At 34.9% G+C, this 22,423-nt stretch overlaps 1 protein-coding gene across 1 annotated transcript; it reads left to right on the forward strand.

Moving 5' to 3' along the window:
- Positions 1-69: 69 nt before the first annotated feature.
- Positions 70-19,870, forward strand: LOC115888684 (wiskott-Aldrich syndrome protein family member 2). Its single transcript, XM_030908467.1, has 10 exons — positions 70-233; positions 6,275-6,484; positions 11,484-11,676; positions 13,841-14,049; positions 14,150-14,305; positions 14,395-14,552; positions 14,603-14,624; positions 14,747-14,963; positions 16,989-17,399; positions 18,634-19,870. The coding sequence occupies exons 2-10, from the start codon at positions 6,342-6,344 to the stop codon at positions 18,829-18,831; spliced, it is 1,707 nt and encodes a 568-aa protein (XP_030764327.1). The 5' UTR covers positions 70-233; positions 6,275-6,341; the 3' UTR covers positions 18,832-19,870.
- The last annotated feature ends 2,553 nt before the right edge of the window (positions 19,871-22,423 follow it).

Here is a 22,423-nt window from a genome sequence, read left to right on the forward strand (position 1 = left end):
CAACCAAATATACAAGTTAAAGTTTCTGTTTGTAGTGACTTTCGTTACGAGGGTGTGGTAACATTTAGTGGAAATGCAGTGTAGCTCGTCTTTGGGTGTTTCGTTTTCGCCATTTTCTCGAATTTATACTTAAAAATTGGTGTTTTTCTAATAAAAAGTTGCGTGTTCTAAATGCGGACAACACGGTACTTTTGCCTATCGAAAAAGGTGCACGTTGCAGTAGTTTTTAGCAGGTAAGATACGTTTTTATTTAAATGACAGCCAATGTTTTGCTGGCCTCTTCACCTTTCCTAAAGATCTTTGACATTTAAAATTAATATTAAATATTGTAATATTGCAAAAATAGCGATTACAACAGAAAATGTGCATATAAATACGTTTAATTGTTAGGCATGAGTGGTATTCCAGTACTTTTCAGTGAGGATAATTAATTAATTTAATGTTGTAAGTCACATAGGCATACAATATTGACTTTTTGGGATTGGCAAGTGAAAGGATAGATAATTTAATAAAAATATCTTTAAAATAATTGATAAAACATGTTTTATGTGCCTGTAAGCTTAGCTTTACAGATGTAATTTATATAAATAAGCCATCTGGTGATAGTATCGTTTTGTTTACTTTTAAATTAAGTTTTTAGGACTAAAAATAAAACTACAATTTTATTGATAAATATCCTGTTACTAAGATTACTGACTAATGTTACACACGTATTTAAACAATCTCATTGAAAATACGGATAGTTTGGTAAATTAATTTTATACAGATTATATCTATTTAGCTTTTCATTGATAAGATTAGTACTAAGTACTAGTAAGTAAACTAAGGACTTAAGTAGTATTATTCTCAGTACACTTATTTATTATAATAGTAGGTATTTCTTCTATAACATATTTTTGTCGTATATCACTGCATTGATCTTGTTTTATACCAAATGACTCATATCCTGGCAGTTGAATGCTTACTGGATAATAAGGATATGTTTAACATAACTCCACTTGTTAAGTGGATTTGTATATTTACTTAGGGCTAATATTTAACCTATTATATAAAGTATATGTTTCTAAATATTGTCATATACATATTTTTATCTTGTAAGTGTTTAAATACTACTTTCCTAATAAGAAATTGAGTAGTAACTTATCTACTTATTTCCTTTTAGGCTGCTTTGCAGTCAGATCTTAGTTAGCCATTATATTCTCATTAAAATTACGCTGGAATTCAAATTATATGTGCATAGATTAACAAGTAAAGGATTCTTCTTGATGAATATTAAATAGCTAAATAGCTATGGTAAACTATTTGTTTTTCTTGAAGAAATTAATGGTAGGTATATTTTCTGAGAAAATGACTGGAAAAATTAAAGGAAATTGCAATTCTTTCTTCTGTAACTAAAAGTAGCCATTTGTGTATCTCCTGTAGGCGAGACAATGGTTAATTGTTAATATTAAACTGCTGAATCACGTGATTTTTTTTCTTATTTACCTACGTTCATTTTCTAATCTTCCATGCTGTAACTTTATCTTATCAAATTACTAAAGTTAAATATATTTTTATACAGAAAGTTCGTTTTAAGTTACCTAACTGTTAGGTATGTATTTTTGTATTAGAAATGACGAAAATCGTACCGTTATTATTCTTTACCTTTAAAAAAATATATTAGCGAGCTGAGATCATATTAAATAACGTATGAATTTACCGTTATACCGCCATAAGATGTAATAGAACTATGTCATCAACCTGTGTAACATAACTATAATACATATCTATTCATTATTTCTGACATTCTCTTTTGCATTTATGTAGTTATACAAAATTTATCTAAAAAGGCTGTAATTATTTCTACTTTCTCATCTAGATACCTACAACCTACAATCATTGGAAATATTTATCTTTGTATGTACAGGGTGGGCCAAATTAGACGATTTTAAAGGGAAACACCCTTTTCGTATAGGAGATAAACGAAAACTAATATCGGTAGCCTGGAGCTCAATTCTCATCAAAAACATGATGGTGAAAACCGCACATCAATATCTGTTACCGTTTCGGAGTTACAGGGTGTTTTTTTTAAATGTGCATTTTTATCAAATCGTTGTAACTTTGTTGTTATGGAAAATTTTGTATTTTTATTTAAATATGTATTTCCAAGGCACCTTTTTACGTAGAATTTAACGATTTAGGTATATTTTTTTAATTAATAATAATTTAAGAATTATCAACAGAAAATTTGATTTTATATGGGACACCTTGTATATTTTTAATTCATTGAAAATAATTTAAAATTACCTTTCCAAAAGTATAGCATACTTTTTTTTTAAAATTCGCCCACTTTGAATAAGTAGTCTTTGAACGGCGCCGGCTGTAACGCAAAAAAATTGGCGCCGGGAGGCACGTATAGCCGCCCATACTAAAATATGTTAATATCTCGAAAACTGCAACTTTGACTGATTTTGATGTTATTACAAATTTTGTTGCAAATATTATTCCTAATCTTAATTTGAAAACCGCGTTTCGCTAGCTACTGTAATTTAGTTACGATTACGATTTTTTTTAAATTTTTAACCCTCCTATACCCCTTTACCAACCCCCCACCCCCACCAAAAACTAATGGCCAGATTCTCGGGTGCCACAGTATTTTTGTGCCAAATTTGGTTAAAATCGGTTCAGCGGTTTTTGAGTTATCGTGTTACAGACGGACAGACACCACGAAAATATTTTGTATTTAGGTCATTTATGACCCAAATAACTCATTTTGAGTGAAATTAAAAAAACTTTTTTTTTCCGATCCTAATAGCCTACCATACCTATTGGTATGGTCGGCTAAAAATTCTAGCTGTGAGCAACAATTAAAACGAAAATAATATTTGCAATGAGATATGTAGAATTTTATAACAATTTAAACTATATTTAACAACATTAACATGTTTAAAGTATATCTATTCACAATAAAAATAAATAGTCAACCAAGACATGAGATTTTGCTACAGGTATTCGACATGTCGACTGTCTTCTATTATGGATAGACCGGATCGTTTTTGAACATTTCTCGCAAAATTCATTAACTCAGTGGGGGTGAAAGATACCCTCGCATAACCGCTAAGTACTTCTAATTAGAGGTGTGTAGTTCGTGAAAACGAACTAGTTCCAATGAACCATTCCGACTCCGGAATGAAAGGAACTAGTTCCTGGTTTCTCAAGGAACTAGTTCCTCAGGACCTGTTCCGGGATCGAGACTGTAACCGATATAGAATAATATGCGACGGCGACGGATCGGCTAGCGCGCGTAGCCCGATGGTAGGCAGGAGTGGGGAGTGTCTATCTCCTAGAAAAGGGTGTTTCTCTGTAAAAGCGTCCAATTTGACCCACTCTGTACACAAATTAAAATATGACCATTTTATTTTTGTTTTGGATGATTAATAAATTACATTAATTTTTCTTTTTGATTTTCATATTTTCAAAATACACGGTATTTCATGTAAGAATATACAGGTTTTTTAGCGATATTTAGTACCTACTGGATCTGTGGGCTTAGTATTGGAGCTTGTAAAAATTTTAAATGTAGGAGTTAAAGTAGTTTTATTCTCATCAATAAAACCTTAATAAAGCCTAGTTCATTCACTGTTCATTCAATGTGGAACACCCTGTATATTTTGAGAGCGTTTTTTTTGATAGTGTGATAATGTACAGGGTGGTCTGAATTGTAGTCGGGAAAGTTCGTTAACATATTCTGCATACAAAAATAAGTAAAATGTTCGTATAAAATCATGTCTTAAAATGCTTCGTTTTAGAGATACAGGATGTAGAAGTTTCATTTTTATTTCTATATTTTTTTCTAGTTTTTTTTTAAGTAATTTCTGAATTAACGTCCATATTGGCATACGTACGGACGAAAAGTTACTTTACTTCAAACCAGTTAAAAACCATGTAGGTGGCGCCCCCTACAGGTAGGAGTCACATTGAAATCGAAACAAAATTTTGTCAAGTCAAAAAACACTCTGACACCAATTTTCGTCCAAGTACCAACCTTAGTTCAAAAATTACGTGGAAAAATACTAAATAAAAATGAAACTTCTACCAAAGTTTACAGAATTGCTTCTACACTCTGTAAGTATCTCCGAATGTAGAATGTTTAGGAGGGGAGTTAATCACCGCGACCTTATAGATCTATTGTGTGTTCCCCTTTCTTGAGTTATAACTCATCATACAGTCTCAGGGCTTTAACAAAAGCCAGTATCTGAGACGGCTCTACAGAGGTCAGCTCTCCATCCTCGACATCAGACTACTAAGGTTCATGGCACGAATGGTCGTCGTCTCGGCGTACTCAGTGATAAGGTGTTCTGGTGTTTCCCCATTTTCCCCACAAAATCTGCATTCGCCGTTGTTTTTCAGTGTCAGCCTACTGAGGTGTTCGTTGAGGAGACAGTGTCCTATTAGAAACCCCGTGACAATCCGAAGATTGTTTTTACTTAAATCAAGGAAAACCTTTGATTTTTCTCGGTCGTAAGTTCTGAGGAACTTTTTCGAGTGTCTTAGACCGTTGGAGGACACCCATTCCAAGTTACGGATGGAGTCTTCCAGATTCTTCAGTTCCGCTTTCACTTGGTTCCCGTTTGGAAAACAGAACGGTTCAGGTCCAGTTAGTGGAGTGTTCGCTCCTTTTCTAGCTAGATCATTTGCTTTTTCATTGCCTTCTATCCCTTGGTGAGCGGGCACCTAGAGTAGAACGAATTTATTTTCTTTGCCTAATTTGTTGAGCTCCTCTAGGCATTCTTTGACCAACTTCGAATTGATGGTTACTGAGTTGATCGCGTTAAGTGCTGCTTGACTATAAGATGGCAATTTCCTGTTTTCGATAGTTCCTTTCTAAGATAAATTGTACGCATCTTTCGATAGCATAAATTTCTGCCTGAAGGATACTGGGGTAGGTGCCTATTGGTTCGGAGTATTTAGTTTTCGGCCGAAATACTCCTATCCCTGTCCCTGCTTTGGTTTTGGAAGCATCAGTATACCACGTGATGGTATGGTCTTTTATATGCTGAGTAAACGTTTCTTTCTTCCAATCCTTTCTATTACTCAATACTACAGTGAGGTGTTTCGCAAAGTTGTAAATTCTTGGTATGTCATCCACTGGGAATTGGAGAAGTGAAATTTTCTTTTTGAGGGTGTTCCAAGCCCCTGACCTGAAAATTCTCCCATTGGCATAACTACCGACGACAATGTGCAGTGGTGTTAGGTCTAGAATGACCTCTATTGCTGCTGTTGGACATGTTCTCATGGCACCTGTGATGCAAATACATGCCAGTCTCTGTACTTTGCACAGGTTTTGCCTTGCTGTACGTTGCTCTAGTTTTGTATACCAAGCAACTGCTCCATAAGTAATCATGGGTCTCACTATCATGGTATACATCCAGCACAAAATGTTAGGGGCGCAGCCCCACCTATTTCCCGCCAGTCTTCTGCATATCATGAGAGTCTTTGTGGCTTTGCTGGTAATGTTCTTAATATGCCTGTTCCAGAGAAGTTCCAGGTTTATCCAGGGTTATTCCCAGATATTTCACTTCCTGTGATGGCAGTATTTCCTTTCCATCTAGGTATCTCCGAAACGAAGCATATTATTTAGAACATAAATTTGCACGAACTTTTTTATCTATTATTTTATTAATAGATTACAAGCAAAAAGAACAGTTATTTATATTATGAACAATTCTCTAGCATTCTATTATCAATTAATTATAGTAAATATACTAATTGTCGTTAAAAAGCATTATTATAGACCACTTTATGACAATTTGTGAGGTTTTAAAATTAAAAATAAAGATATTATTAGTTAATTTAAAAAAAAACAATATATACCACTAATTTAATCTATGAACGGATGTTTGTTTATATTTTTTCTGGTTGATTTATCTTTCAAAAAAAATGTAATTAGAGAAGTCCATTAGTATGTGTCTGTAATTTTAGTACGTGCTAAATAGCCTACAATTTTTAGTAATTGCGTTGATGATTAATTATTATATAGTCTTATTCACAAAAGATGACGATTGCGTCAGAATATTTTTATTCAGAAAATGCTTGCGGATCAAATATGTAATTGGGTTGGAAGTACAACTGTACTTCAGCCTAACGTACTTCAACGTAAAACGCTATGGTAAAACGTTTTTGAAGTATATGGTTTTTTGTTACCAAGAGTTAATCGAGACAGAAATTGTGTAGTTTTTTTGTGGATTATTAACTCATTATTAAATTTATTTAAAGATCATAATATTTATTACAGATATGAAATGGCATCGGCAGACTGAACCTGACGGTTTTCATAGTTGAGGCTTGAAGAAGACGGAAACATGCCATTTCCAAAACGACTCATAGAACCTATTTACGTCACCAGGGGTACTTTACCCGAAGAGCTGCGACTTCCTTCTGAATTGGAAGGAGTAACCAATGGAACGTTGGCCAACACCGTTAGACAACTGTCTTCATTATCTAGGTATTTACAAAAGTAACAATTAATTGTTTTAATATTATTTTAATGTTAATAATTTATAAGAAAACTTAGAAAACCAGCCCAAAAATAAATCCAGAAAACATAGCTCTTTTCGTTTTCATGCACCTTTAAATGATGCGATTTGGATTTAATATAATAAGATTGTAGTTCATATAATAAACAAAGAATAGAAAATGGAATGCAAAATATAAGCAAAGAAAAAATAAATCAATTCCGATTTATGTCATATAGTACTATATATACATATAGTATAAAATGAATAACTTTGAATTTTGACCGTTATTTTTCACCAACATGGCAAATATAAAATCCCTCTCAAAAAAGTTACTGATATTCTTTAAATTAAGTGCCTGAACGAATCAGATAGGTAACTCTTTTTACTTTCGTGAAATAGAAAAGGAAAATAATAAAACAAGTGACAGTTCTTCCTCTTCTTACAAAAATCAACACGAAATGACATAATTGTCAAAAGTAAAATGTCATCAGCTTTTGACATTTCTAAATATCAAACCAATGCCGTCTCTAATAGAACAGCCTCGGAGCGAGATTTATGACGTCACGCTACTTAGATACTACGGATTAATAAATATGTTGTAGAATACATGGAAAACAATTATTCCTCGTATTTTTGGTTTATTTTTTAAAAACGATATAGTTTACATGAAATATACATAATATACAGTTAATAAATACAATATAAAGGGAACTAAGACAACTTTCGTTGCATCATCAATGACACCATGCGTCGTTAAATACTTTGGCAAATAAACTATGAACGATGATACAAATGCAGCAAATGTTTTACAATATACAAATAATGAATAGGTACATAAGGTAATGGGTAAAATGTAAAATATATTTTAAATTTGGGGGTTTGAAAATCGATCTAATTTAACAAAAAACATTCAATATCTACTAATAGTGATGTATTATTATTTATGTTCACAAAATTTATATGCATATTTTGCAAGTATCAATGTTCGAAAAATTATATTTGCAAATAATACAATATCATAGAAAAAAGGCGTCAGCGATGGCTATGAAATAAAGATCGCTGTCATTTTATATGTAAAATTATTCTAAAATTTTTGATTTTCTTGGGATTTAGGTTCGGGAAAAACGCTGATTAAGTTTTCATTTGGTTTTTCATTTTTTTTTTCATTTGGTTTCGGCTAACATTATAGCCTTCATCAGTGTTGTGTCATATGAAAAAAATAGTGTCGAATATAATCCAAAAAATTACATATAAAATATACTAAATATATATGTTACTGTAAATGTCCGAAATGCGGTAAAACCAAGGATTTACCAAACGCAAGTGGTAGTAAAAACCAACCAACCTCACCAAATAACCACCTAACCAATGCATTAACACCCCCCAAATAACCAGGCTAACCAATGCATTAAGACCCTCCAAATAACCAGGCTAACTAATGCATTAACACCCTCCAAATAACCAGGCTAACCTAATTAGTTAATGTTTTTGGTAAATCCTAGGTTTAGCGCGCTTATCCTAGTTTTTTTGCCGCATTTCGGACATTTACAGTAACATATATATTTATTAATTAATACATATTTATTAATCCGTAGTATCTAACTAGCGTGACGTCATAAATCTCGCTCCGAGACTGTTCTATTAGAGACGGCATTGCGTCAGCATGGCCGCAAGTTGCTAACCTAATAAAATTAACACTAGAAAAGCTTGCGGGAACTGTCAAATTCAAAGTTATTCGTTTCACAGACTATACCAATTCTCATTTATCTAAAAAAAAATAAAAAAGTTACAGGGTTGGGGCACTTTTGAAAAACACCCGGTAGTAGCGTGCTGTATCTTTTAGTATACATACTAGTCGAGTAAAAACGATATGAAAATGTGTCAATATATTTTTTGGAGGTAACTACATGATATTTATACAGGATTATCAGTTAGGACTTTGTGCATGTGAAATGACTAATTACGACCTTTTGGGGGGGGGGGCAGAAATTTTTTAATCCCGGAAAATGTCAAAAATAACCATGTTTTTTTACCTGTGGTTATACCTTCAAAATTTTTTTTTCGAGAATGAAGCGACTTTTCTCAGAGATTTTACTCCACTATACAGGGTCCGGCAATAGTGCTTCGGGCATCTGTAGTAGCTCCTAGAATAAAAAAAACCTGGGAATTTTGTTTAAGTGCAAACCTAAAGTATCTACAAGAATGTATTTCAGGAAAATATTTTAACTTTTATAGGTTGGCTCAAAAAAGTGTGAGGGGATTAGGGTGATTTATTTTTAAATGGAACACCATGTATATTATTGCATTTTTGCCTTCCTTTCAGATCGTTTTTTCGATAGTTTCAGAGATATTAATAAATAAATAAAAAATATATATTTTCCAACCTTCTTTAAAAAAATATTACAAATTTAAGAACTGTCCTGAAATCAAAACTATGTTAGGTATTTCATTAGATAGTCTATACTTCCCTTGCTATAAATATTGTAATCTTAAATTATACAGGGTGTTCAAAATTCTACGCCAAACTTTCTAAAATATAAAATATTTTTTCTTTGTTTTTTTTAATGGAACACCCTGTATATTATTTTTTTTATTAAATGGAGAATTAACAAATGAACATTTTTTTGTATTTAAAGCATTTCAAAATTTTTAACGGTTTCGCAGATACACGCAGTATTATTTCATATGTAATATCCTTGTTTATATATTCTTAAAGTTGCCCAACCGACTAGACAAAATGTGCTGCCAACTGGAAGACAAATCGTGAACCTTTCGGGGCGGAGTCAAAAATATCGATTATTTTCGTTATTTTCCTCAGAGTAATGTAATAATATAGCTCCGGGTTTCTGCGAACTTTAATAGTGATCAGTTGATTAAGAAATTTAAACGAAATTTTTATTTTATTGTAAATTGTGGATTATTTTTGCCTGTTATTTTAAGAATTCTAAACCGTATTAACAAAGAAATTATTATTTCGATATGTTGGTACATTATTTATAATTTATGATAATGCTAATTGGCTGTTATTTAATATTAAAAAAAGTTACATACCTATTTTAATTTGATTTAATGCAGGTTTATTAAAGAATCATTTCATTCTTAGATTATTTTATTCTAAATTGATTGTTTAACGAATTTTACGATATTTTTTTTTTGAAAACATAAAACTTTTACATTCTTGATTAAATGTTCAAATAATTGCAACTTGCTTCAATATTATTTGACATTAAAATAAATATATTGTACTTAATACACCATCTAAATGTTTATTACACCAATTAAATCTTTATTAATGTAAAATATGGCCAGAGTTTTAAAATCAAGTTTGCTTTAACTTTGTATGTGTGAAGAATTATAAAAACTAAAAATTTCATTATTTTAACTCACACACAAATCCCGTTAAACCATAAAACTTTCTAAAAGCAGGATACATGTCTAACTGAAATAATTCAAGTACATTTTCATTAAAAAATGTATCAGGAAAATAATTTAATTAGATAATGCAAAATTATTTTTTATTCTGTTTCATATTATGGTCTTCAGTATTTTCAATATACAGGGTGTTTTCTACGACGTTCTCTATGAGTTTCTCGAAAACTACTGCAGATAGAGAGTCGGTTAAATGGGGAACTACAGTTTTGTGAGGTCATAAATATGCGCCTTTCAGATTTTTGAAAAAGTTCATGGATTACTAGATATTTCGAAAAAAAAACTTTGGCTATTTTAAAAATTGTCCCTAATTCCATTATAGTCTATTTTAATCAAAAAGTTTTCAGATAAAAGTTGTAGATAATCACATCCTTAATGAGATTGCGTCCTCCTAACGTCGCGAACGTTATTTACGTTTTTAAGAGAACTGTTTTCAAGACATGTTAGAAAAGTTAAATTTAGATAGTCGCGCATCAATAGGGTGGTTCCAATATGACTTTCATTATGAAACTTCCCGAGGGAAAAATCAACTCTATGGAAAAATCATTGAGTGGCTTTGATAAAAATTTATTATTGAAGATAATAATAATAATAGCTCCCGTATATAGCGTTTGACGCCTTGGAAGTAGCAAGGTACAGCTTGCCATGCTAGAGCCGTTCGGTATACAAGGAAGGTAATGTGGCTAGCACTACGCTTCAACCGCCTATTATTACCTCAGGATTGCGAATCCCAAGTACTCATTTAAGGCTGAGTCGACCTAGGTTCCCAAACTATTTTTATTTTAATAAAAATAGTCGGCTGATGAAATGCCGGGTGTAGGATTCGAACCCACTACCTTGAGATTGGTAGACGAGAGCCTGTACCTCTAGGCCACCGAGTACCTTCGTTTGTTAGTTTTTTATATTATTGAAGATGACATATGAAATATAAAACAGCGAATATCTGCGAAACCGTTAAATATTTTGAAATACACTAAATACAAAAAATGTTTATTTGGATGTTGCATTTAAAAAAACGGAGAAAAATTATTTTGTATTTTAGAAAGTTTGACGTAGAATTTTGAACATCCTGTATGATTTACTATTACCATATTTTTAGCAAAGTAAATACAGACCATCTAGTAAAGTAAAGTATCTAACATAGTTTTTTTTTGATTTCACGACTATTCTTGTATTTTTAATAATTTTTGTTAAAAGAAGCTGAAAAAAATATATATATTTTTTTATTTATTTATTAATTATCTCTGAAACTATCGAAATATATTTACTCATATCTTAGGATTATGTAAAGTGATCTGAAAGGAAGCCAAAAATGCAATAATATACAGGGTGTCCCATTTTAAAAAAATCATCCTTACACTTTTTTGAGCTAAATTAAATCATTTTCCTGAAAATATTTTAACTTACTGAAAATATTTTCCTGAAATACATCCTAGTACATACTTTAGGTTTGTACTTAAAAAAAATCCAAGTTTTTTCTAGGAGCTACAGATGCCCGACGGACTATTGCCGAACTGCCGAACCCTGTATTTAATTTTGCTGTATATTTGTTTCCAGACATGCGGAAGATTTATTTGGCGAATTGGCTAGAGATGCCCAACAACTCTACGAGCGATCCAACTCTTTGCAGGCCCGCATCGACCGCTTGGCCGTCAAAGTGACCCAGCTGGACAGCACCGTGGAGGAAGTCAGTTTGCAAGACATTCACATGCGGAAGGCGTTCAAGAGCGCCACCGTGTTCGATCAACAGGTAAAATGAATTATTAAAGGCGATATGTTAATTTAATGGCGACGTGGACAGATTTATATTGTTTGTGGGTACTACTTAGCGAATAATATAACGGCTAGCGTAACGTAACAGGTTTGATATTTATGGTTTGTGACTAAAGAGAAAATTCTTTATTTTTTTAGTTAGATTGGATATACAGGGTGTTTCAAAAAACATGTGCCATCTCTCTTGGGGAGATTCTTCGCATAAAAATAAGATTTATTTTTCATATCAACATAAGTCCAATTCTGCTTTGTTTCTTAGTTACAGGGTGTTAAAAACTTAATATTTTTTCGATTTATTATACTTTCCTTCAAAGTACTTTTAGCGTCTCGAGTGAAATTTTGAGGGTGAAAGTTACTGTAAATGCGACATATTTTAAAGCTAAAAAAGTGTCGACATATTCACCAGGGACGTGCATATGGGTTATCACTGGAATATTTTTCTAAAAAAGCATGTACGCCACTGACTTTTTTATCTCGTTAGCGAAATAGTGTAAGCAGTTTAATGCCGATCAAAAGTTGTCTCTTGATAATTTGTCGATTTCGGCCTCCTTGATGAGATAAACGCAATTTTATTAATTTGCCTTGATCCAAGTCTAATAGCTTTCATCTTATCTTTAAAAAAAATAATATAATTAACTTGCTAAAGTTTTTAGTAAGTACTCATTGATTCCTCATCAGAAAATATGAAAAAACCTATAAACATGGGTATGGAAATGCATAGTTTTAGAGTTACAGGATGTTAAAACTTTTTAAAATTAGGTTTTTTGTAATTATCTTAAATACCATTATTTTTTTATTTGAAATTGCTGTAGGTTGGACTGATAGTAATAATAACTAATTATAAAAATATTTAATAATAAATTATGTAAAATATGTAATTTATTAATTTTATTTTTATTTTAATTTTATTAATTGTGATTAATAAAATTGCGTTTATCTCATCAAGGAGGCCGAATTCGACAAAATATTTAAAGATAACTTTTAATTGGCTTTAAACGGCCTACACAATTTTGATATCAAAAGAAAAAAAGTCAGTGGCACACATGTTCTTTTTTTTTAAATATTCCTGTGATAGGTAACCCATAAGCACGTCCCTGATGAATTTTTTTGACGACACTTTTTTAGTATTAAAATATGTAGCACTTATATTAACTTTTACCCTCAAAATTTCATTCCAATCACTAATAGTACTTGGAAGAAAATTATAATAAATCAAAAGAATAATAAGATTTTAATACCCTGTAGCTACGAAACAAAGCAGAATCAGACCTATGTTGATATGAAAAATAAATCGTATTTTTACATGAGGAATCTCTCCATGAGAGATGGCACATGTTTTTTGAAACACCCTGTATAAACAATTGTTGATTCAAATTCAACCATTGGGAAGCACTACAAAGATGGCGGAAAAAATAATATTTTAATTTTTTATCTTAAAAACGAAGAGCGATAGAATAATTTAATTTTGATTGAGTATTACTGCTATGAAAGCACATTATCTGCATAATTTTTCACTTTTATATAATTATGGGTTGAAATAGCCTACATCTTTATTATTCTTGTTTACTAAACTCAAATTAGAGATGGGTTGTTATTTAACTATCTGTTATTTTATAACAGTTATTTAAAAATAACATAGCGCATCCCTTGTTCTAAAAAAATACAGATATAAAATAACGACATGTAGAGATCGACCGCTTGTGATACGAAGTCGGCGCTCTGCATCGCCACAAAATTTTATGCGGCTCGAAGCAATTCCAAAAAATAACAGGAATGAAAAATCTCAGTTATTCGATAACGGTCGGTGGTCCAGATACAGCGGAGTGGGGAATGCACTACGGCGAACGTTGCTGCATCGGTCGATGGTCGATGTTGGGCTCGTAACAGTATAGAGATACCGTATATAAAATAAGCATTTATTTTATATACTACGTTATTTTTTAACCAGTTGCGAATATAACGCGTGGGGGTCGAGGTAACCGGAGTGGGGAAGTAACGCTGCTTCATCGGTCGATGGTCGCGGTTGAGTTCGCAACGGGTTAGAGAATGACGTATAGAAAATAAACAGGTAACTTGGATAGGTTAGGTTAGGTTAGGTTACTCCCATTGTATGTTGATGTGTCTTTATTTTATTTTTTCAGGTGTTTTCGAGAGGTACAATGCCTACCGCCATGCTGGAAACGTACAGTTCCTGCGATAGGCCCCCACCTTTGGACAAACTGAACTGTTATCGGGACGACGGCAAAGATGGTCTGAAATTCTACACAGATCCAAACTATTTCTTCGAGCTGTGGCGTGCCGAAATGCTGAACGACACGGAACGCGTCATGCACGATAAGGGCAAAAACAGGTAAGTCATTATTTTAAAGTATATATTTTTAGTAAGGATTTGTTTGTATACTTTAGTAGTTTTGCCTGAGATAGTTCAATTGTAATTTTCATTTTTACAGGGGTCATAGAGGAGGAAGGAGTTCTGCCGATGGTGCCCAAGGAGGACCTAGGCATAAAAAGCGAGTCAGGGCACCCCAGAATACTAGAGAAAGGCAAAAACAAATTGCTAGAGAACATGGAGAATATATTATGCCTCAACAGAATACAATTTATAGGTACATCTGTTTTTTTTATGTGTATTCTTCATTAAACATTTTGATTTAAATGTATGTGTATGTGTATTAAATAAAACTTTTTATAATAGGACTCCTCATCAAATACCACAGCAATATCAAGAAGTTGATGGTTATATTCCAAACCAAGATCAAAGACCTCCAAGACCCAATTCAATAGAGATTAGGAGATCGTATCAAAGAGACGTTGAACACATAGACGGTTTACATTCGCCTACCCTGTATCAAAATAATGGTCAAATTCTAATTATGATGAGCAGAGCCTATATCATCATGGACTATATGGACAGGGACCTTTAAGGTAAGTAATCATACCTAGCATGCCTTGTTATTTTTATGTTTCAGTTTATAGGTACATTTTGTTTTTCAATATTTAGCCATTATACTTTGGATATACTGAATAATCTACATTTGTCCCTCTAGCTCTGAATCGTTATACGCCGGAGGCACCCCCACAAGAAGCAAATCGCGGCCTAGTCAACCCCCTCCAGCGCCCCCATCGAATCAAGGTACGCCGACTTCAGGTACTCCAACTCGAGGTAGGATCCCGTCTTCAGGTCGGGATCAGTTACCGCCGCCACCTCCTCCACCAGAGCCTACTTCGCCACCGCCTAATGGGCTACCACCCCACATGTTACAAGTACGTAAACTTTAACTGAAAAAAGATATTTTCTTTGCCTAACCTAGGGTGTAATATAATTCAAGACTTGAAGTAAATAATTTTCAAGTGTCAAAATCAGTATTTTGAGATAAACAACATTTTTTGTTAAATAACCAATGTATAAGAATGGGCGGTGTCTCTGTTGGGAATTTTTTTCAATACAATTCCGTGACACTTAAGGTGCCCATTCACATACAGTTTGCCAGCAGTTGTAGGACTGTACGATCTGAACTGAATCAGTCCGCACACAACAGATCTAAACTTTGTCAGTCCACACACAATGCAGTTATAGTCTGTCCACACACAATGCAGTTATAGTCTGTCCAAAGACAAGATCCTTGACAGTGATAGATGTGTCTGTCATTTTAATTTCAAAGTAGTTTATTTTATTTTACAAAGAAATAAGTTGGTACAACTGGAACACATAGCAAGAAATTAATATATTTAAAATTTGACTGATAAGTGATTACTTCAAAATATTGTGAAAAAAAACTGTATAAAACTGAAAAAATATAATCCAGTTATTTTATTTAAAAATACGGTATGTGTTAATACAAAACACACAAGAACAAAACACCACTTACCAAAAAAATATAAAAAAGAACTATTTCTTACTTTCAAGCTTCAAGAAACTTCCCGCATTTATTATATTTATCAATATAACTTATGTACAAATACAAATTTGTAATATTTCACAGTAACAAATAAAAGAAACTATTTCATTAATAATAACACTTACCAAGTTGTATAGCTTATCTGAAGGTTGATTGTTTAACTTTAATCTTAATTTTTTTAAACCAGTACCTTTTGACATTATTTTTCTGCAGTATTAATATCCATTATTTACCTATCGTGTGATGTCGATATTTTTTAGCTACTCCAGTAGTATATGTTTAGTAGGATCCTTGTAGCATATACGAGTATTTTCTCTGTGGTCTACAGTTAATTTTCCCACGATTTTTCCTCCACTTGACTTCAAAAGACACAAAACACACGTAATAACACGAATCAAAATGCATCGTTTTCCAAAACGCAAATATTTGACATGAGTTGACACAAAATTATAACCTATAATTTGGCAAGACTTTGACAAGTCTCAAAAATCTAAAGGCGTGTTCATACGTATCGGCGTCCATTTGTCGTTCATCGTTCCGTCAAACCAATAAAATTAAAATATGATCTGTCATTTTTGAAATAAACCAATAAAACTGGTTAAAAACAACAAGAGACGACACATGACGGATTTATATTTAAATCCATCCATAGTTAACTTAAAAAATATTAGAAACTTTTTTTAGTAAAATAATTTGATTGGTATGGGGCGTCATCTGCTTTTTTTCTATCATCGTCTGTCTAAATCTTACCTAATAATAATCAAGAGAGATATAATCAAGAGTTATAAACAGTGGGCGTAGCGTGAGTTAGGGGCGCCCGGGGCGGAGAGCCTCTAGGAGGGAGGTTTGCCGCCCCTACAGAATCCGTCCGCCACATTTATAACAATTTTTTGTTGTCCCGCAGGTATTTGGAGGGTCGCCGCCCGAGGCGTACCGTCCCCTCCGCCCCCGCCTTGCTACGCCACTGGTTATAAAAAATTAAATACTAGAGACTTTTAACCAGTGTGTGAGATGATCAAAATTTTAAAATTCAAAATTTTTTATGATTAAACATCAACAAAAAAGTCGTTCACCGCATATAATGCTCTCGCCAGTAAGTATGATTTGCGAAATGCGGGAAAGAATGAAAGCGACTTGATATTCAAAGGCAGATGATTGTACATTTTTTTGCCATTGTACAGTATTGAGCCTTAACATTACCAGCAGATGATTAAAACTGGAAAATCATCATCTACTGCTGATGCTAATATGGTTATCCAAATGTGCGTTCAGAATCTAAACTAAAGTGTGTTTTTTTAGTAGAGTAATTTTTCGTAGTAACTCGTTCCATATTGATTTTTTTTAATAAAATAATTTTATCTTTCTATAATAACAATTTATGTAATTCCAGCATCGAATGTCAGAAAGCCCGCACCGATCATCTACCCCCGAACTTCCGCTTAGTCCGCCACCGATCAACCACAACCAGGACCTTCCGCCGCCTCCGCCGGCGCCCACCCAGCAAACGCTCATCCAGACTAAACAGGCCTCGCCCCCCAAGCAACTCGCCGGCGGCCTCAACAGTTCTCAGGTCAACCAGTCGGCGGGCGTGGCCAGTCCGCCAGCCGCGCCCGCGGCTCCACCTCCTCCGCCGCCGCCGCCAATGCCGACGACTAACATCCACGCCCCGCCCGCCGGGCCAATGGTTAACGGGGATTTGATAAGGGCGTTGGCAAGTCCGCCCAAGCTGACGCCGGTCAAGGACAGGGTGTTGGGCAAGCTGGGACCGCCTCTAGCCGATCCAAGGAACGATTTGTTGAAGGTAAGTTACGACGTCTTCCGATTCCTAGTCTCTATTGTTGCCTATCTTGCCAGAGATTTGCGTCTAATTGTTTTTGTCTTCTGTTTCTCGATCTGTTCCCTCTCTCCAGCTTTTTCTTGGTCTTCTTCTTTTGCGCCTACCAGTGGATGTGCGATTCACAATTTGTTTTGGCAGTCTATTATTGATGGTCATTCTTGGGCGTGCCTGTACCATTTAAGTTGATTTAGTTGGTTAGGTTAGGTTAGGCTAGGTTGCAGTTGGTTAGACAACCTTGACAAACATAAGTTGCAACAGAGACACCTTAGAGAACTCTTAAAAATCAAATGGTTCCATCATGTCTCAAACGTATCGGTCCTTGAAAAAGCTAACTGCTTGAGTATTGAAGTCATGGTTACAAAATCCCCCTTAAGATGGGCTGGTCACATATGCAGAATGCATACCAAATACCGCATACCAAAATCTGCTCTACAGTGCACTTGTAGACGGTAAGAGGAGGCCGAGCGATCAAAGCAATGAGATTTTTGAATGTCCGGAGTGCGGTAGAAAGATAACATCATGTATCAGGCTTTTCGGTCACAGAAAAAAAAGCTCATGAAAGAAAATGCCGTGCGTGACCATCTTCTGATGCCTGTCAAATACTCGTCAGCGAGTAATGGCAGTATAATGTATATTATAGTATAAGTTGGGTTTTACTTTTATATTTTCCACTATAAAATGTTTGACGCCTTTAATTAATCTGATCCTTTCGTTCGTAATTTTCTCCATCCTTAATTTCCCGGCTGATCGTCCCCAGAAGTCCATTTCTGTTGCTTCCAGCATCTTTTATGTGTTCTTCTTTAATTGCCATACTTCACTGCTATAAGTTATAACGCTTTTAACAATACTGTTATGTATATTTTGTTTGTTAGTCTTGGATATGTTTTGGTCCCATAGAATGCTATTAAGTAGGCTAATAATTCTTCGTTCTTGGGTATTTCTTTCTTGGATTGCTTGCTTCAACTCAAGTTTTAGTTAGGTTTACTTCAAGACCCCAATGTTTGTATCTTTCGATGAGTTTTTTTTTTGACATAGTATATTGTAGATCTTCATAATCTTGAGCCAACACTATTTGATCATCCGAGGAACATAACGTATATGTATAGGGTGGAATCGCCAGTCATGTTTTTAATGCTTGTTCAAAAAGAACAAGCAAGTGGTACAAAACGCAAGTGTGACATAATTATTTCATTTCCAGGCGATCCGAGACGGAATAAAACTTCGTAAAGTGGAGAAAAACGAACAGCGACAGGAAGTGGACAGGGGCGTGAACGGTCTGCATGACGTGGCCAGTATCCTGGCCAGGAGGGTCGCTGTGGAATTCAGCGATTCGGATTCAGGAAGCGACAGCGAGTGTGACTCTGAGGGCTGGGGCGAAAACGAGTCGTCCGTGTGACATAGGAGGAAGCCCAGCGAAGTTAGCCAGCAAGTGTATTGAAGTCTGCAACAGTGTTTTTGATTGGGTATAAACTCGTAAGTTGGAATTCAGTTGAGGTTAGGTTGGTTGTTTCCAAACAAATTCTTGAAAATTCCGGACATATTGACAAGATTTGAAGTTTCATTTGAATAGAAAAATTATATGTCAAACTTTTTGATTTAGCACTATTACTCCACTATCTATTAGATACAAAAACAAATGGGTATCTAACAAACATAACTCACCGAAACTTCGAACTTGTGTAAACAACTACTAAATTTGACATAACAATCTTCTTACAAGTGTTAAGAAATCAAGACAGATCATACCACAGAGGTATTAATTTAGTTGCCAACCAAAACGCGTAAAAAGTATGACGAGCTAAAACGTAACGATAATTAAAAATATGTATAATATTGTACAGACAGCTTAAATTTAATGTATTTATTACATAATGTAAGATAAATATATACAGACTCGATTTTAGTGAAATATAAAGATTAAAATTACATTTTGAATAGTTATGATTCAATATAACAAAGATATTTGTAATTTTCATAACATTAAATCAGTTATACTACTAGACAGTATCTAAAAAAATAAATATTTTGTAACAATACAGACTAAACAATTATTAATTACAGGAGCAAATCCTTTTGAATTATTTATTGCTTTAATGAGTTTTAATTTACTCTGATCTTTCATTATATTCTTGTTTTTTTTAACTATGAGGCATCATATACAATTTGTTTTCAAACAGAACTTTTTGAATTTTCTATGTTAAGCAGAACAAACACTGTTAAAAGTCTGTAAACAACCATCGTACAACGTTACGTCATTATTATTTAATAATATCCGTTTTAGGGCGTGTCTCAGATCAGTTTATATAGTTTAGAAATTTTAAAGTACGTTCCGTAATGAGGAAAATGCATGTTTTTAAATAATGGTTTTAAAAAATAGTTCATATAATTACAAATTGAACAAAAAAAAATCGTTGATATCGGTTAAGAAATGCATCTGATATAAAATAATTAAATATTGTTAATTTAAATGGCCGGGCAAACGTTCTCTACCGCGCCTTGCCGCTGTGACGTCATCCGCCGTTCTTCTGGTTGAGTGGAGCCAGACGCGGCTTATTTTACACAGTTTGCTTTTAAACGCTGTTGAATCCGAGTCAAAATTTTAGTTATTTGTGTTAATTAATACATAATTAGTAATTGGTGATATTTATAAATCGTAATGGATGAGCGAAAACTGAAAAAAATGGTCCAAGGCCATGAGAAGAGATGAAAAGAAAAACGTTAAATTATCCTCTATTTTTACGATTTATTGTTGTGAAGATCATTTTGATGTAAGTTCATATATTTATGTATATTGTCTTACATAGGTATATGAAATTTGAATGTACAGGGTTATTCATTATATTTTGACACCCACATCATACAGCCTTAACTTCAAGTTTTAGAAGAAAACATTAAATAAAAAAGTTGCATGGTTTGTGAGAGCCCCCCCGTTTTAGAGAGAGGTCACTGACGTCGAGTTGCCTTGGTTCGGTTCCTCGGGCGCCATCCCAATGTTTAAAGTGTTTGAGAGAACACTAGTGCCAATACGGGTAGCTTTTATACAGTGGAGATACCAGGGAGTGATGAGATGAAAAGAAAATAAAACACACAATTAACTATAACGTAACACTAGGCTTTTATTTAACTAATTAATTATGTACAAAAATAATCCAGGAAGGTTCACGTCCTCGAATCGTAACAAAAATAAAATGTATATTTAAAGACCCATAAAGTAAACTTTACAATAATAAAAATAAAATCAATGTTTGGTACCTCGCAAAACCAAATTTACACTAACAACCGTGTACCTCTAGAGTTTTGATCGATTATTCCCGAGATGCAACTCTCTGACTGATTCTATCACGCGAATTCAAAACGCGTTCCCGAAATGACGTCCTATTAAATAAGATGACGCGAGTTCCTGATCGACGTTGAATTTAGCGGCGTCCTAATGAACACGGACACGTAAGTACCGGAGCAACGTACTCTACTATGACGCGATTCTCTAAACGGCGGCGACGTCGTTTCAGGCGTCCCGATGGTCGCAGCTAAACATTTCTTGGAACGGCGTCCGTTTTGACAACGTAACACGAACCTCGGATCGGCGTCGACGTTAAAAACGTCCCGTGATATACAAACGCGAGTCCTGGATCGATCGCAAAATAATCGGCGTCCTGTGGGATAATCACACACGCGAGCCCTGGATAGATCGCGAAATTAACAGCGTCCCGCGAGTCCTGGATCGATCGCAAAAATAATCGGCGTCCTGTGGGATAATCACACACGCGAGCCCCGGATAGATCGCAAAATTAACAGCGTCCCGAGGGATATACAAACGCGAGTCCTGGATCGATCGCAAAAATAATCGGCGTCCTGTGGGATAATCACACACGCGAGCCCCGTATAGATCGCGAAATTAACTGCCTCCTGTAGGATATACACACACGCGAGCCCTGGATCATGAAATTAGCGACGTCTCGGCGAGTTGTACGTCGTTTCGAGAAACGCAGGCCGCACACACACCGCCCGGTCAGGACAACCTCGGGATTTATATCGGCGAGACCCCGTTCAGCGTCACTGATGCAGGGTGTCGTCCGGACGACACACCTAGAAAAATACGCGGGCTACAGAACCAGCTTCGGGATTTGGGCGAAGTCCTGTGTTAGCTCCGTGAACCTTCGCGACCCGTGCGTTTACTGAACTGCCCGGACTGTCCCTTAGAAAGACGAATTAATTATTAGCCCGTAATTAGCTTTCCCGAGAGGTACACTGAGCCGGAGCAGATGTCAGACAACCTTTTCAGGACATCATTCCTGGCGACCTGCCCGTAGCACAGCGTAGTCCCTTTTTGCCTGCTCGGCAATCCTGGACTGTCCCTTAAAAAGATGAATTACTTATTAGCCCGTAATTAGCTTTCCCCGAGAGGCACACTGAGCCGGAGCAGATGTCAGACAACCTTTTCAGGACATCATTCCTGGCGACCTGCCCGTAGCGCAACGTAGTCCCTCTTTGCCTGGACGGCAACGGTTGTTCTCCCGCGTTTTTAATATCCTAACAATCCCGTCAACTAACTCCCTTATCCCTATAACGCAACCAGGTAGTCGAGTAAACGCTTAATAACAATAAAATAATACGACCTACCCTCGATCACTTTGGCGGTGGGTGCTTACCTTATACAGTACGGCGGCAGGCGGCTGGCAGCAGGACACTTGGCAGGGCACTCCAGACTCGAACCTCACTGGTTCATGTGCGACCACTAACTAACTCCGTAGTGCTAGTGCGGCCGAGGTACTCGACTACGCTCCCCTCCACTCAACCTGCACTGGTACGGAGAGCGGCGCAAACGTCTCGGTTTCTCGCACCGAACTACAGCGACCAAAACCGATCAAAACTCTCTTACAAAATGGCAATTAAATATAATTCAACAATAGAAACACTAATGAAGTTCATTAAAGAAAATAAAGTCCCTGCTATTCTAGTACAACATCAACACAATATACAGGGTGTCC

This window comes from Sitophilus oryzae, unplaced genomic scaffold (genome assembly GCF_002938485.1).
Source record: "Sitophilus oryzae breed Bouriz unplaced genomic scaffold, Soryzae_2.0 scaffold_1167_pilon_pilon, whole genome shotgun sequence".
NCBI classification, from domain to species: Eukaryota; Metazoa; Arthropoda; class Insecta; order Coleoptera; family Curculionidae; genus Sitophilus; species Sitophilus oryzae.